The sequence below is a fragment of the Prenolepis imparis genome, unplaced genomic scaffold (genome assembly GCF_030444845.1).
Source record: "Prenolepis imparis isolate NDT839.2.m4 unplaced genomic scaffold, iyPreImpa1.0 SCAF_6, whole genome shotgun sequence".
Lineage (NCBI taxonomy): Eukaryota > Metazoa > Arthropoda > Insecta > Hymenoptera > Formicidae > Prenolepis > Prenolepis imparis.
In genome coordinates, this window is record NW_028141164.1 from 1660320 (window position 1) to 1673911 (window position 13592).

At 35.0% G+C, this 13592-nt stretch overlaps 3 protein-coding genes and 1 long non-coding RNA gene across 5 annotated transcripts; 2 read left to right on the forward strand and 2 right to left on the reverse strand.

Annotated features, from left to right (window-relative positions):
* Positions 1 to 16: 16 nt before the first annotated feature.
* LOC145937548 (uncharacterized) lies at positions 17 to 3135 on the reverse strand. The gene is made up of 2 exons (XM_083040648.1): positions 2576 to 3135; positions 17 to 2483 (listed from the first exon to the last, which is right to left on the reverse strand). The coding sequence occupies exon 2, from the start codon at positions 2366 to 2368 to the stop codon at positions 884 to 886; it is 1485 nt and encodes a 494-aa protein (XP_082896774.1). The 5' UTR covers positions 2369 to 2483; positions 2576 to 3135; the 3' UTR covers positions 17 to 883.
* A 557-nt stretch (positions 3136 to 3692) lies between these two features.
* Positions 3693 to 5760, reverse strand: LOC145937562 (uncharacterized). The gene is made up of 4 exons (XM_083040681.1): positions 5730 to 5760; positions 5334 to 5533; positions 4736 to 4955; positions 3693 to 4316 (listed from the first exon to the last, which is right to left on the reverse strand). The coding sequence occupies exons 1-4, from the start codon at positions 5742 to 5744 to the stop codon at positions 3879 to 3881; spliced, it is 873 nt and encodes a 290-aa protein (XP_082896807.1). The 5' UTR covers positions 5745 to 5760; the 3' UTR covers positions 3693 to 3878.
* Positions 4756 to 6876, forward strand: LOC145937575 (uncharacterized). The gene is made up of 4 exons (XR_014425577.1): positions 4756 to 4973; positions 5345 to 5506; positions 5813 to 6011; positions 6631 to 6876. It is a non-coding gene; the product is annotated as an uncharacterized LOC145937575 (long non-coding RNA).
* Positions 6877 to 7587: 711 nt separating this feature from the next.
* On the forward strand, positions 7588 to 9424 carry LOC145937563 (uncharacterized). Of its 2 annotated transcripts, none has more exons than XM_083040682.1 (3): positions 7588 to 7871; positions 8270 to 8549; positions 8819 to 9424. In XM_083040682.1, the coding sequence occupies exons 1-3, from the start codon at positions 7746 to 7748 to the stop codon at positions 9217 to 9219; spliced, it is 807 nt and encodes a 268-aa protein (XP_082896808.1). In that variant the 5' UTR covers positions 7588 to 7745; the 3' UTR covers positions 9220 to 9424. The 2 variants fall into 2 exon arrangements, with proteins under 2 accessions (XP_082896808.1, XP_082896809.1); XM_083040683.1 differs by having other exon boundaries at positions 7588 to 7838; positions 8819 to 9420.
* The last annotated feature ends 4168 nt before the right edge of the window (positions 9425 to 13592 follow it).

Genomic DNA, 13592 nt, shown 5'->3' on the forward strand with positions numbered 1-13592 from the left:
CATCCTTTTAATCGAGAAACTTTTGATACAACGAAAATGTAATCAAACTCTCTAAAATATATTTAATCACCTAATGAATTATTGGCCGAAGAAAAGTAAGAGCCAAATTATAACTTTTTATTCAAAAATTCGTAAAATAAACCAAAATTACGGTCGCTAATAGCAATAATTATTCATTGAAGCTGTGTTCCTAAATTTTTTTCAACAATAATGTGTAACAAATTTAAACTTTCGTACTGATACACATTATAGACTGTGTTATATGCAGAATTGTGTAAGTGCAAATACATAACTTCGATCAATAAAATGCTACACATATTTTGTTCTAAATATGTATCAAGTATTTCATTGATCACAAGTATCATAGAGTATTTCATTGATGGATACGCTACACTTTTTTACTTTCAAACACCAAACTTTAATGTGCATCAATGCAGAGTATAATGCAGACTAAATTGTTAGATTCGTCAGAAAATATGTGTTATTCCGATCGTTTCATGGCTATTTCGTTAACGTCTACTTTGAGATTGCTAAAATATATGTGTCTAATTATCCTCTCATCAATATATTTTACTTAACGAAAAAGAGAATGATATACGATCTGTGTAAAATTAACGTTTTGTATAAATTGATATCAAAACTCTAAAGCAAATGATACATCTTTAAAAATAGCGTTTTATACATAAGTTTACATTTCTATAATTTGTAAACGGCACTTACAGTTGTATCAGTTTTTCATTTGGTAGTCCGATTTGAGTATCAGTATTATGAGAATTCTTGAGAAGTTGGTCGTCAGCAAAAGCTCCAACAATTCTTTTCAGGAGAAATGTGTCGCCTTTATTTTTATAACTTAAGCTCAAGCGGATCGGTATTCTCTCGTCTTTTATGATGGATCGTAGAGATCAGTGTCTTGTTGCAAAGAATCAATGTCGTCACAGTTTTCAAAGTAGTCACAATCATCTTTAAAGTCAGGAACTACAACGATATTAATAGCATCTCCCTTCAGTTCGTAGGTTTCATCTTCCATCGCCTCTTCCGTTTTTACATTCCCCACATTATGTTCCTCCGTGAGATGCGTAAATAGAGGTGGTAAGGCGTAAAATATCTTGTCGCAGAGATTGCATTGAAAAGTCTTGCCATCGGCCGCGCGCAAACAGTGTGTATAATCCTTCATGGGCTGATAAACCTTTCTGTGTAGAGCCATGTGTTTTTTGTGATCCATAGAGAGAACGAATTCGTAGGAGCAGATCGGACACTTTAGATTATGCTTCGTCCACCTTGTATGCGTCTTCAATCTGTGCAGACTCTCGTAGACTTCGCCGCAAATCGGACACTTCAAGCATATATGGTTCTTCAGGGTCTCCAGATTCTCATACATACCGCTACACTCGTTGCACTGGTAGGATTTTCGTCTCTTGCAGGTATGTTTGAACCAGTGTTTTTCCAATTGAGCCGAGAGATCGAACACCAATTCGCAAATCGCGCAGACGAACATCCCGTGTTGATCGCGCTTCAACGTGAACTCCAACGAACTGCTTGAACGCTGATGCTTTTCATAGTTATCCTTGCGCAATAGATTCTCGTTACAGGATTCACATTGGTTTTGATGCTTAGTCAAGTGAGCAAATAACATTCCGAGTTCTGTGTTTGTATAATTACAAAAATTGCACGTGTAAATCTCCGCCGTTTCGTGCACGTGGGAGATTAGATGCCTCTGATACGTATTCGGGCTGAAGAAGGTCGCGCCGCATGCCGAGCACTTTAAATAGGGTCTATCTTTATCCGTATAATGCAGGGACAGAGGATTCAATTTCCTCGTCCACTTTTGGTCCCTTTTGATCTTTCTGGAATTCTCGTACGTGAAATCCTCGATCTTAGGAATACGCTCGTGCTTTTCAGAGGACGTGCTCTGACTGATTTCATCCTCCGTTGACTCGTTACCATTGGCCAAGCACTTTCGCAAGAATATCATCTTGTAACTATGTTTCCACCTGCCGTTCTTTTGATTCTTAGAGATCTTATGCACACTTTGTTCCAATAATTCCTCCATACTAACTCCAGCATCTTTCAGGCTCTCCAACGGAGGTACCAGGATGTAATCGTTCTCGTTGGACACAGACGGTTCCACTTCCAATTTACAAGAGACATTGGATGCTATAGGATTCTTTGCGAGATACAACAGTTCTAATGTCTCTTCTTCCTCAGGTTCTGTCTTGCATGGAACATGCTGCTCCATGCTGCTTCTCAGCTTGCGTCCACTGTTAGTAGTATGTTTGTTCTTCTTGTGACCCTTACTTTTCTTGTCCTCCAGATTCTTCCTCGCTTTCTTGGACATGTTCTTACATTCGATTTCGTCCAGCTTCAACATTTCGTCAGTCTTTGAGTCGCCTCATCAATATTGTATCATACAGTCATTGTGACAGAGTATATATGTCTGTTTACGCTGACGGACGTTGTAACATAACCTGACGCCGTGGCATATCCTATTAACAATCGAACAGGAAACGTTAGGAAAAATGAATTTTCATGTCATTTGCGGATAATCTTACAACAATCGAGAAATATGTATACTCACTGATGCTGTAATTAGCCGCGTGCCGACGAGAGTCCTGTCACTTTTCGCGACGCGATATCAAGTTGCAACCCCCAACATTGATTTTTCTCGGAATCCAGATTTTTTTCCAAAACAATGGCTATGTTTATATTGTCCTCAGTAGTACGATAAAACTGCAGGAGAGAAGGTTTAATTGAATTAATTAAAACGTTGGTCACTCGTTTACCGTGTCAGATTTTTTTCGGGAGAGAACATGGAGAGTTTCGTTTCTCCTCTGGACAAAGCTGGATCAGCTGTTCCTCGAGACGAGAGAGAGAAAGGCCGATAAAATTCGCCGCACACTTGGTGTGTCACTTATCGCTGTATCGCCTTTCGTTCGTTTAGGAAAATAGAAAGGGCTCGAAAAGCGACAAATCGTTTACGTCGTAAGTTGATGTAATGGAAAAAAACCACGATGTGCCTTCTCTTTCGCTTCTCTTCCTCCCTTCAAACTCCCTGGACGGTTAATGGCTCGAATGCATCTATATATGTGTGCACGCTTTTTTGTTTTATTGTTAGTCGAAAGTAAAGGAAGTAAAAATATCATATACTATTTCTCTAGTTCGATTCTTTTTAATGTTCATTCATGATTCGTAGACTACAAGATAAAATCTCTTGAATTTTTAACTTTACAAGTTAAAACGAAATTTTATATATTATGGTCTTTAATAAAAAAAAAAAAAAAAAAGGTTCTTTTTTTATAGTTGTCATAATAAGTGTCTTTTAAAGATTCGTATTGTCAGAGCTATTCGAAATATAAGAGCACTAGGCTTTTGTGTACACACCGAATTTAAATTATAAATTTGCAATATATATAAAATATTATGAATTTATGTGAATTTAATATATGGTCTTTAAACTATGTATTTTTTTGCATTCTCAACTCTGCGTTATCGAACAAATAAGATATGTATATACTTAAACTTAAAAATAATGTGCATGGTGTGTGTGTGTGTATATATATATATATATATATATATATATCTCGATATTTCTCTAAAATTCGTTTAAAAAATGAAAATAGGGATTACAAACATCACAACACTATATAATTTTATATATAATTAATTAAAAACTCTGAACATCATAAACAAATGTTATTCCAAAAAAAATCATACGTTTAAATTTTTTATAATTGTCCAAATGTAAAAAAATAATTCTACAGAATCTAATGTAAAAAATCCTTTAATCTCGGGATATGAATTTAATTTCTTCATCGTTCTTTTCTGCCAAAATTTTTTTTTATATAAACAGGCGAAGAGGATTTTTTTTTCCGTCCTGCCCGTCAGTTCTTGTCAGTCTTCCTCTTTTTCTGATCGTGTCCGTGGACAAGATGGTCGGCATGGACATGAGCATGGGCATCGTATTCGTAACCGTGGCCGTAACCGTGCGGCAACACGTGACCAAGCCCGTGATCAAAGCCGTGGGGAAGATGCGCGGCGACGCTGCCGTGATCCAAGTGGAGGGCGCTCGACGGCGGATGAAGATGAACGGGATGGAGGTGACCGGGTGCGTAATCGCGCACATAGATGGCGCCAGGTAGACCGCCGACCGGGAGCAGCGGCAGCGATGGCGGGATCGGATGAATCGGAACCGGAACTGGCACCGGAATCGGCACTGGCACCGGATGTTTCACCGGAACCGGATACGGCTGGTGCACTGGCACCGCGATCGGTTCTTTCACCGGAAACGGCACCGGACGTTCCACGGGGATCGGCACTGCCTATGTGTGTTGAAAAAAATACTTTGATCGATTGAAATATGCGATTTTGGATGCGGTTATGTTTGGTAAGAAGCGAAATATTCAATTATATTTTTAAAATATACAGATGATTTTTTTCTTTCATCGAAGCGTCGTTATTAAAAGTAATTGAAATCGAATGATTTTTAATTTTGGATAGAGTTTTTATTTAAATATAGGCTTAGAATATTAACTCGTCAATCTTCAAATACAATTACTAATATAATTTATACAATGTAAATATAAAAAGATTGAATATGTAAAAATTGTAGTAAAAATATGATATCTCTTTATGAAATTTTTGTCTAGAAAGACTGATTATTCGGTCTATCGCTAATAGAATGACTTCACATGCGTATAAAAAAAAATAATTAGGTAAAAGTAAAAAATAATTACGTTACCTGAGGCACCGGTACCGGAACAGGGATCGGTTTATGAATGATCCTCTCGATTGGTACCGGTACGTGATACGGTTTTTCTATGATCACAGGTTCTGGAACTGGCACAGGTTTCTCCAGCACCACGTGCTTAGTTATATACACTGGAAGGGTTTTTAGAATTCCGGATGTCAGACCGATGTCACCTCGATCATAAATTGGAAGCCCGCCTGCCAAATGCAACCTGTCGAAGAAACAAAATGTTAGTAAATGCAACGAAGTTAATAAATTCACTATTGTCATTATTGTATAATTAGGAAACGTTAAACAAACAAGAATTACAGAGCGTCTTACACATATAATTTTTAATATAAATTTTTAAAAATTAATTCTTTAAAAATTACATATTAATTTTCGAGTTCTCTATAAGGTCTGAATGTTTTTTAGTAATTAGATGATATTTAATTAGAATGTTACGAAAAGAGGGAGACTTAATGCATCGAAAGATATATAAATTTACTATACTATAAATCGACTTTTACTCTATATTTATCTAAAAATTACACGGATCGTTACTTATTATTCTCGTATTATTAAAAGTGTGTCATATTTTTATTTTTACCCTGCATGCAGATTAACCTCGGGCAATTTGAGTCCTTTCCACGGAGTATGATCGACCGATGTCCACGGATGTCCATGTCCATATCCATAAGGACCCGGTAGACCGATCCATCCGTCATTACCGATGATGCCTCGTTTCTGCTGCTTCGCATCTTTCGGGACCGATGCTAGTGCGTAAGTGCATATTAATGTCAGGAACAGCTAAAATATGCGATATTCATGAAAAAATTGTTTAATCTCAAATGAATCGTCAATTATATCCGACACCTCGAGAAGTAGTAAATAAATAAAATAAAATGGAACGAAATTATTTTAGAAATTAAATATTCTATACAAATTTTACACAAGTTATTTTAATTTATAATATTTAAATAAAGAAATACAGAGAGCAACTTACAAAAATCCACGACATTGCTCTCTCGTCGCGGGTAAACTGTTTGTAGTAAGGTCGTTACAAGCCGACGCCTTTTATATTTGCAGATCAAATTGCTGAAATTGTTTGATTCAGCTCAAGGAACAGGTCAGGTTCCCATCTATGATCAAATCAGGAATTCACCTTTGTCGAAGCCCGAGCTTCCGGTGATGAAAGTTGCCTGTGAAGGGATCCAGTTTGCGGTGACATTTCAAAGTATACGAAGGACGCATAAAAAATATATATTATAGCACGTAAAGGATAAACGTATGTATATACCTTACAAACATTATTATAATGCAAAATGCATATTAGTAAATGTGAAATATATTTAGTAAAATAATTAATCTTCTAAATTAAAATTAAATTCTCAATTATTAATGTAATAATTAAAAGATAATTATTAAATTTAAATTATTTGGATTCGAGTCAGACAGGTGTCAAGAACGACACCTATTTCCCATTTGATTACGAGTTCGTGTTTACGTCACAGTGCTTACGTCATAATTACGCTTGACAAAATCGAAGCACTCGTGTATCATTTATAATACCTATATCCCTATGCCTTATTTAATTATTATGCTTGAATCGCACTTTCGCGTATGTATGGTGAAAAGAAAACACCTGAGAATTTTGTACGAGCGAATTAACATTATTTATGAGAGTGAACGTGAAAATACAACAATTAATTTTCGCATTAACAATCGCACATTAACAGTCTCTCTATTATTAATTAATTCTAAATTTTAATTCTAACAAACTTACTATCTGTATTATGATTTACTTATTTTAATATAGAATAAGAAAATATAATAAATAATTATATAATTAGCATAATTAATTATGGATCTTGCTGAAGTTTCTAACCAGGAAGTTGCTTTTCCAGGGATTTAAATAAAAAAAAGAAAGAAGAAATATTAAGCTGCAAATATGCAAAGATATAAAAAGCACAGAAACGAAGGTGAATCAAAGTTTATAACGTGCGTGTCAAGGAAGAAGAGGAGCAAAACGGGAAAAGCTCGCGCTCGAGCCATGAAACTTTTCTTTTATTATCTCGTAAGTACAAGACGACATCGTTATTCCCTCGTTAATGAACTCGGATCGCACACGTTCGACACGATCGTTTTTTTTTGTTACACCGTACCAGCGCATATTCCGCTAATTTGCAATACGTGACTGGCGAACCTTGACCAGACGTCATTGGGTGTGTATGTTACGCGTTTGCTGGCTCGAACTCGCCGATGAATAATGAATGGCTGGTAGCGCGGTCGGCATTAGGAACGACCAGGCGGTGTTAGAAAATGAAAGTTAGGAAAGTTCGCAAATAACGCGGAAGAACGTGGAGGAAAACGCACACCCGTCTCGATCTCGTTGACCGAATAAAGAAAGAGAACCGGAGAACCCGCGTCTGAAAAGAATTGAGCGCGACCTCCGCGTTGCTGAAGCAGCTGGAATGCATATATTTTATTCCTCAAATTTGCTATGTGTTTCTTAATCTTTTCTCTGAGTTTTTTATTAAAAAATATCTACATTAATTTTTCCGTACATTGGATACTTTTATTATAAACTCAGTTTTATCAACGGGAACTTCTTTTCACGTATATTAAAAAACCGAATGCACAATGTACTTTGAATACCCTTATTCCTTGATACATAGCGTTATTGATTTATTTCGATTCCCGAATAATGTATACGCGATAGTAAACTGAACGTATCGTGAACGATCGCGACTATCTAACGATCGGAAAGACCAAGCGTAAAGGTCATCTAATATGAATGCATCATCGTTAATGTATGCTTCAGGGTTTCTCGATGCGCGCCTCGTCTTTCTCGTTGCCTACCGTTCGACCACGTAGGAGAGAAAATCGCGGCTCCGAATTTGGCTGCCACCCAGATTCGGGCGGCAGCGAAAGTGTATCGGTCATAGATTATTGCACGTCTTCTTTGACGACTGGTCGAGCGATGCGACTCGCATCGTGGGTGATATCCCTATAAATATATATGGGGAGTCACGATTCTGAAGTGAACTCAGTTTTTCGTCGGCGTTGCGACCAGCAACTGGAACTCGAGCCGTCAGTCATGAAGCTGTACCTGGTATCAGCGCGAAATATTTTTTTTATCATCGATGTAATTTTTATTCGGATGCTCAGCGACAGAGGCTGTGATAAGAGCGCGTTTTTATTCAGTGATTTTTTTGTGTATTATATTTGTGAATTGCGATGGACGATAGTGCATTGTTTATTTATAATATTGCGCGATCTAAAAATATAAAATAAATTTATATATCTAAACTTTGATAGAGACACTAAAATAATTGATGATTGGGGGAAACATAAGAATCAGAATTGCATTTATCGCAATATATATTATTAATTCTGAAAAAATTTGACTTCATATGATTTTTGCAGTAATTAATTTAATTAAATTGTTAAACATACATAACTTCAAATGGATAACGTTTAAACTAAAAATTTTGAAAAATATATATATATAAAATTTGATTTCTTTTTGTCACGTTTTCATAGATAATGTCGCTGATGTTTGCCAGCGGTATAGCAGTTACCGTTGCGAGAAATTCAGAGCAATGGAAGTGGTCTTCCATTGAGGAGAAGAAATACGGAAAAAGAGATCTGGAGGGTGCAGGTTTGCAGGCATACGGTTTCCAGCAGGAACATCAGGAACACGTGTACAGTCTGCCATCGGCTCCAGCGCCTCCGGTTTATGAGATTCCAGCGCCAGACTTCGCGCATCCGATTCCAGGACCCGTACCGGAACCGCCAGCCGTCGCCGTTGGACATCCAATCCGTTAGTAAATTTATCAAATCTTAAAAAATAAAAACATGTTAAAAATTAAATATTAATTTAAAATTATGCAACAATTAAAACGTAGCCTATAACAAAGTTCATCAACAGTCTTTTGTCTAAAAATTTATACGCGACGAAGAGTAAAATTGTGATTTTATTTATGTGTTTCAGATTTTTACTTATGTATTAAGCGGAACTTAAATGGAAAATGCGTTGTAATTATTATAACTATTTCCCTTAATTCATAATATTATTCTTTTTTTCTACAGCGTTTCCAGCAGTTCCTGTACCCGTTCCGCAGCCGGTACCGCATCCGGTACCGCAGCCATTCGCGGTGCCGGTCGCCAAACACATACCGGTTCCCGTAGCCGTGGAGAAGCTCATTCCCATAGCGGTGCCGGTCCCCAAGCCGTATCCCGTCCCCGTGGAGAAGATCGTTCACGTGGATCGGCCGGTCCCGGTGCCATTTGAGAAACCGGTGCACATTCCGGTAGATCGGCCGGTGCACGTGCCGGTGCCGGTGCCGAAACCATATCCCGTCACCCTCGAGAAGATCGTGCACGTGGACCGGCCGTATCCGGTGCACGTGGCCGTGCCGGTACACGTACCGAAACCATATCCGGTACCGGTGACCGTACATGCGCACTATAAGCCGCACGGCTGGTGGTAGCGCGTACTCGCATTTCCGCTTGGACGATATTATATTTTCGTTGTTTATAACGTACCCATAATTTTCGTAATAATATAAGCAATTATTCTAGACATCTTATTAATCGTAATTAATCTTGCCCGACTGGAAATGTACTGTAAGGATTGATACTTATCGCCTCTCGACGAACTTTTTTTTAATAAACATTACAAAAAAATTTACTTTTTGTATGTGTATATCTGTTATAATTTTTATTGCTCTTATTATGTAAAGATTTTTAGGTGCTGTGCATGAGAAAGAGAGAGACAAGGGGAGAGAGAGAGAGAGAGAGAGAGAGAGAGAGAGAGAGAGAGAGAAAGAAGCCTAACAATTTTTTTTCCTAAAATTTATAGCTCCTACAAATCTTGAGACCGATGTAATAACTATCACTCATATGATAGCGTGAACTTGTTCAATTAATAAGTATCGTCATCATCATTAATGCATTAACAAGGTCATCTTCGACACGTAAGGTAGTTATAAGGTAAAATCGAGTTACTAATTTATATACCTAATAGGAAGTAAGTTTATAAAGTTTTAGATTATTATGCAGTTTGTCGAAACGTCCTTGTCCTTTGACCATATATTAGTATTGTGTAATCTTTAACGTTTTATTATATATATCTTTGTAAAAAAGAAATATTTAACTCTATCTTAAAAAAATAATATAACGATTTATTTCAGAGATTGAAGAAAAAGTAAGCATGGAGAAAGTGATAGCTTGGAAAACTGAGGTGATTTTTAATCAATATTAGCTAGAAAATCTATGTAGCCTTTATGAAAGAAGTTTCTTGTGCACACAACAAGAGAATCGCTAGAAATATGCAAAAAGAAACATAAACGCGAAGATTTCTGCATACCGTGTTGTCTAGCAACCCCTATCACGCTGGAGGGTGAAATCGTCGACCAATCGGACTCCATCGCGTGTCCTCGAATCTCCACCCCGTGCTTGCGCATCGAGCGATGTGGGGTGGAAAACGTCACATCTCCTACGATCGGAAAAGCGTAGTGATGGAGGCGACAGGGAAAGGTCGCGTTTTCCACGTAGCGGCTCTCTCATGCATTGTTGACGAGCTATATAGTTATTATTAGCCGAGGCGTCGCGCGGCTCGTGTTAGGAAGCGTACATAAATCCACTTTCGCGTTTATAGGTTCGAGAACTACATTTTTTTCAATCAATTCCCGAAGTACCATCAATTTTCGATTATTCGCGATCGATCGCGAATGAATTTTCTGACGTAGTTATTTCTTGAACGATTTTCTTTGATGAGAGAGTAATATAATAAAATTTGAATATATGTCTTTACTATAACTATAATGATTATTTTAAATTATAAATATGCGAAAAAGACAAGTGAATAAATTATCTTGCATACTTTAATGCAATTTAGCTAGGAGAAATGAAGTTAATCTCCTTATTCCAGCAAGCTTAATATGATTGCTTTAAATAATGAATTGTTTAGCAAGTAAGTTCCATAGTTACAGGAAAGATGAACAAGCAGAACCGCGTCAGCTGCTGCCTAAGAGGGTTAACTATACACGATCTCGATATATCAGCGATCGTGCGAACGAACGCGATGTTACTGGTTATCGACCATTATTCGCCAACCGTATACGGCTGTTCTGTAAATAAAGCGCGAAAACACGTGGACGCGTTCTCGCCCTCTGTCATCCGAGAAAAAGGCTCATGTCATCCGTCAAATTGGTGTGCTCTGAAAGAAAACCGTAACCCCGTTATATCTGGGCAAACCATTCTCTCTTCACTTCGCCAACATAGTAGCTCTCAGTATCTGTTTTGCGCTTAGCGATGTAGATACGCGAATTTTCTTCCTCTCGATACGAAACGCGAATGTTCTACGTTGGCAAAGAGAAATTTTAGTTGTGGATTGTATAAATAAGCAAATTTGACAAACACACTTGTAGTTGTACGAAAACTATACCGTATTTCGTAGTGTAGTACCTATAATGCATGATGTTAAGTGTAGTTTGTTTATCTCTACGTGATGTAATTCGATTTTAAGAGATTAAATATTTAAAGTAAATTTTCGGTACGACATACGTGATATATTATTTTCTTCACGATATTTTATTATTTTTTCTTATTAGTTTTCATTTTACTGTTTTAATTTTTATTTTATCTTATTTTATTTTATTTTAATTTATTTTTTTTATTTTATAAAAAATTATATATAAAAATTTAAATTTGTACAAGAAAATATTAATTTGTATTAAAATATAATTGTTCTTTTTTTCTCTTTTATATGTTGTTAATATCTGTTTGAATATTGAAGGGGAAAAGAATATTATTTTGCATAACATTGAAGTAATTAGCAGAATTCTAATCTATGCTACATTGTATGATTATATAAGTGTGTATTAGCTGTAATTATCGCAGAGAATACACTTCTCTCAAAATTTCACGATTGGAACTTTTCTACAAAGAATGATATATAATCTTAATAGCTTTACCTTAATCGCGCTCGCGAAAACTTGGAATTTTTTTTGTATATAGATTTATTTTAATGAGACCTCGGTTATGATAACTACGTCTACGATAGACGTTAGTAATAATGTATAGAAGTTGCTCGTAGCGAGTACTATAGAGTATCTATAGCAGACTCATATTTAATTAATTCTTCGGCGCCTTTTGCGCTCGATAGGCGTTACACTTGACACCAAAGGCGCGGATCCATAACACTGACTTAAAGGCGACAAACATCATTGCGATCGAAAGAAATGAACTTCGAAAGATCAATTGAAACAGTAAAACAGGTTACACCAGGTTATGCTAAAGAATAACATTTGATTGATTATTTATTGTGATTTATTGTTATCACAATGAATAATTTTATTAATATTTTTTATATTGGATTTAAATATGTTTGTAGATTTATTTTGTTTAATACTTGTATATCTTCTTTAGCTATTGCGTATATCTTTATATTTATATGCCAATTTATATAATTTATATAGAATATCTAAAATGTAATTATAATGTATTTTTTAATTTTCTGCTGTTTCTCTTAGGGTTAATATGCCTATATATGAGTTTTATTTGCTTTGATATACTGCACAGTCTATTATTATTTTACAGTATATCTATACATTCTAGTGTACATAATAAATCGTAAAAATGTATATTTAATTATGATTGACATTTCTTTCTAGGTGTGAAACTAATGAAAATAACACATACACGCACACACATATATATTTTGCGCACACATTGAACTATACTCGCAATAGATAGAAATAGACAGACTCTATATTCTTGTTCAACAAAATTTAATTGATTGATAATACATGCTATTAATAAGGAACATGTTTTGTAAAAAAAAGACTTCTTTTATGTAATGGATGCTAGATGTTAAAAATGTTTTACTTTGGAGTTTTTATCCATAATTTTGATATAATCTATTATAAATAAAATTTATAAGAAAATGTCTGCTAAAATTTAAATACTTATTATTTGATAGATTCAATTATGTATTTGTGTTATTAAGAAATTATAATTGTTGGACGAGTAGTAATTATAAATTATATGTATTCTATATTTTTTCGATTACTAAAAAATCACTTGTAATTACTTATAAACCTATAGAAGAACTTTTCGTTTTCTCTAGATCATTTAGATTTTCTATATTCTTAAAAGTTTTAAATCACCATCATCTTAAATTTAGTAAGTAGCAAGATTTCAAAAATTTACAATAAAATAATTATTTTATTATATTTTTTACTTTAAAATTATATATAAATGATGAATGTTGTACTGTGACACTTTTGTTCACTTTTGTTTTGCAAAATATCTATAATAAGTATGTATAATTTATAGTTATATTTTGAATTTTATATTAAAAAATAATTTAAATAGTATGATAAGCCTGTTGCTTTTTTTCGAATGTTCATATGTTAATGTTGGATGTTTAACTTGATATTTCGGATTTTATTAGGAGATGCAACTTGCTATCATTTTAAAATCACAATGTCATTCACTTGTTTGCTACATTATATATTAATACCGATAATTGATATAGATAATTGTGTTTTTTAACCGGTAAAGTAAAACGCAAATATACATATAAATAGAATATATGATTATCTCTTAATAACCCAGATAGCACAAATGATTATTATGAGTTCAAAAAGAATTCACTTTTCCTAATTCTTTAAGAATTCACGTAATCTGTTCGAAATGAGTTCAAAAAGGATTCAATAAATTGCGAATTCTTATGGAGCATAAAATGAATTTTATATGTATTTAAAAAAGAACTCAGAATTGGTGCCATACAAATGAATTTCTTTCGAACTCTTAAGAGTTCTTTTGGCACAGAAATGGGTTAGAAAAAGACTTAATT

Excerpts from the sequence above, each read along its gene's own strand:
- LOC145937548 (XM_083040648.1), bottom strand. The coding sequence starts at position 2,368 with ATGTTGAAGCTGGACGAAATCGAATGTAAGAACATGTCCAAGAAAGCG.
- LOC145937562 (XM_083040681.1), bottom strand. Across the intron at positions 4,956-5,333 it reads GAGGTTAATCTGCATGCAGG|GTTGCATTTGGCAGGCGGGC; the intron begins GTAAAAATAAAA and ends TTTCTTCGACAG. Across the intron at positions 4,317-4,735 it reads TTCCGGTACCGGTGCCTCAG|GCAGTGCCGATCCCCGTGGA; the intron begins GTAACGTAATTA and ends CAACACACATAG.
- LOC145937563 (XM_083040682.1), top strand. The coding sequence starts at position 7,746 with ATGGGGAGTCACGATTCTGAAGTGAACTCAGTTTTTCGTCGGCGTTGC. Across the intron at positions 7,872-8,269 it reads ATATTTTTTTTATCATCGAT|ATAATGTCGCTGATGTTTGC; the intron begins GTAATTTTTATT and ends ACGTTTTCATAG. Across the intron at positions 8,550-8,818 it reads CGCCGTTGGACATCCAATCC|CGTTTCCAGCAGTTCCTGTA; the intron begins GTTAGTAAATTT and ends TTTTTTCTACAG.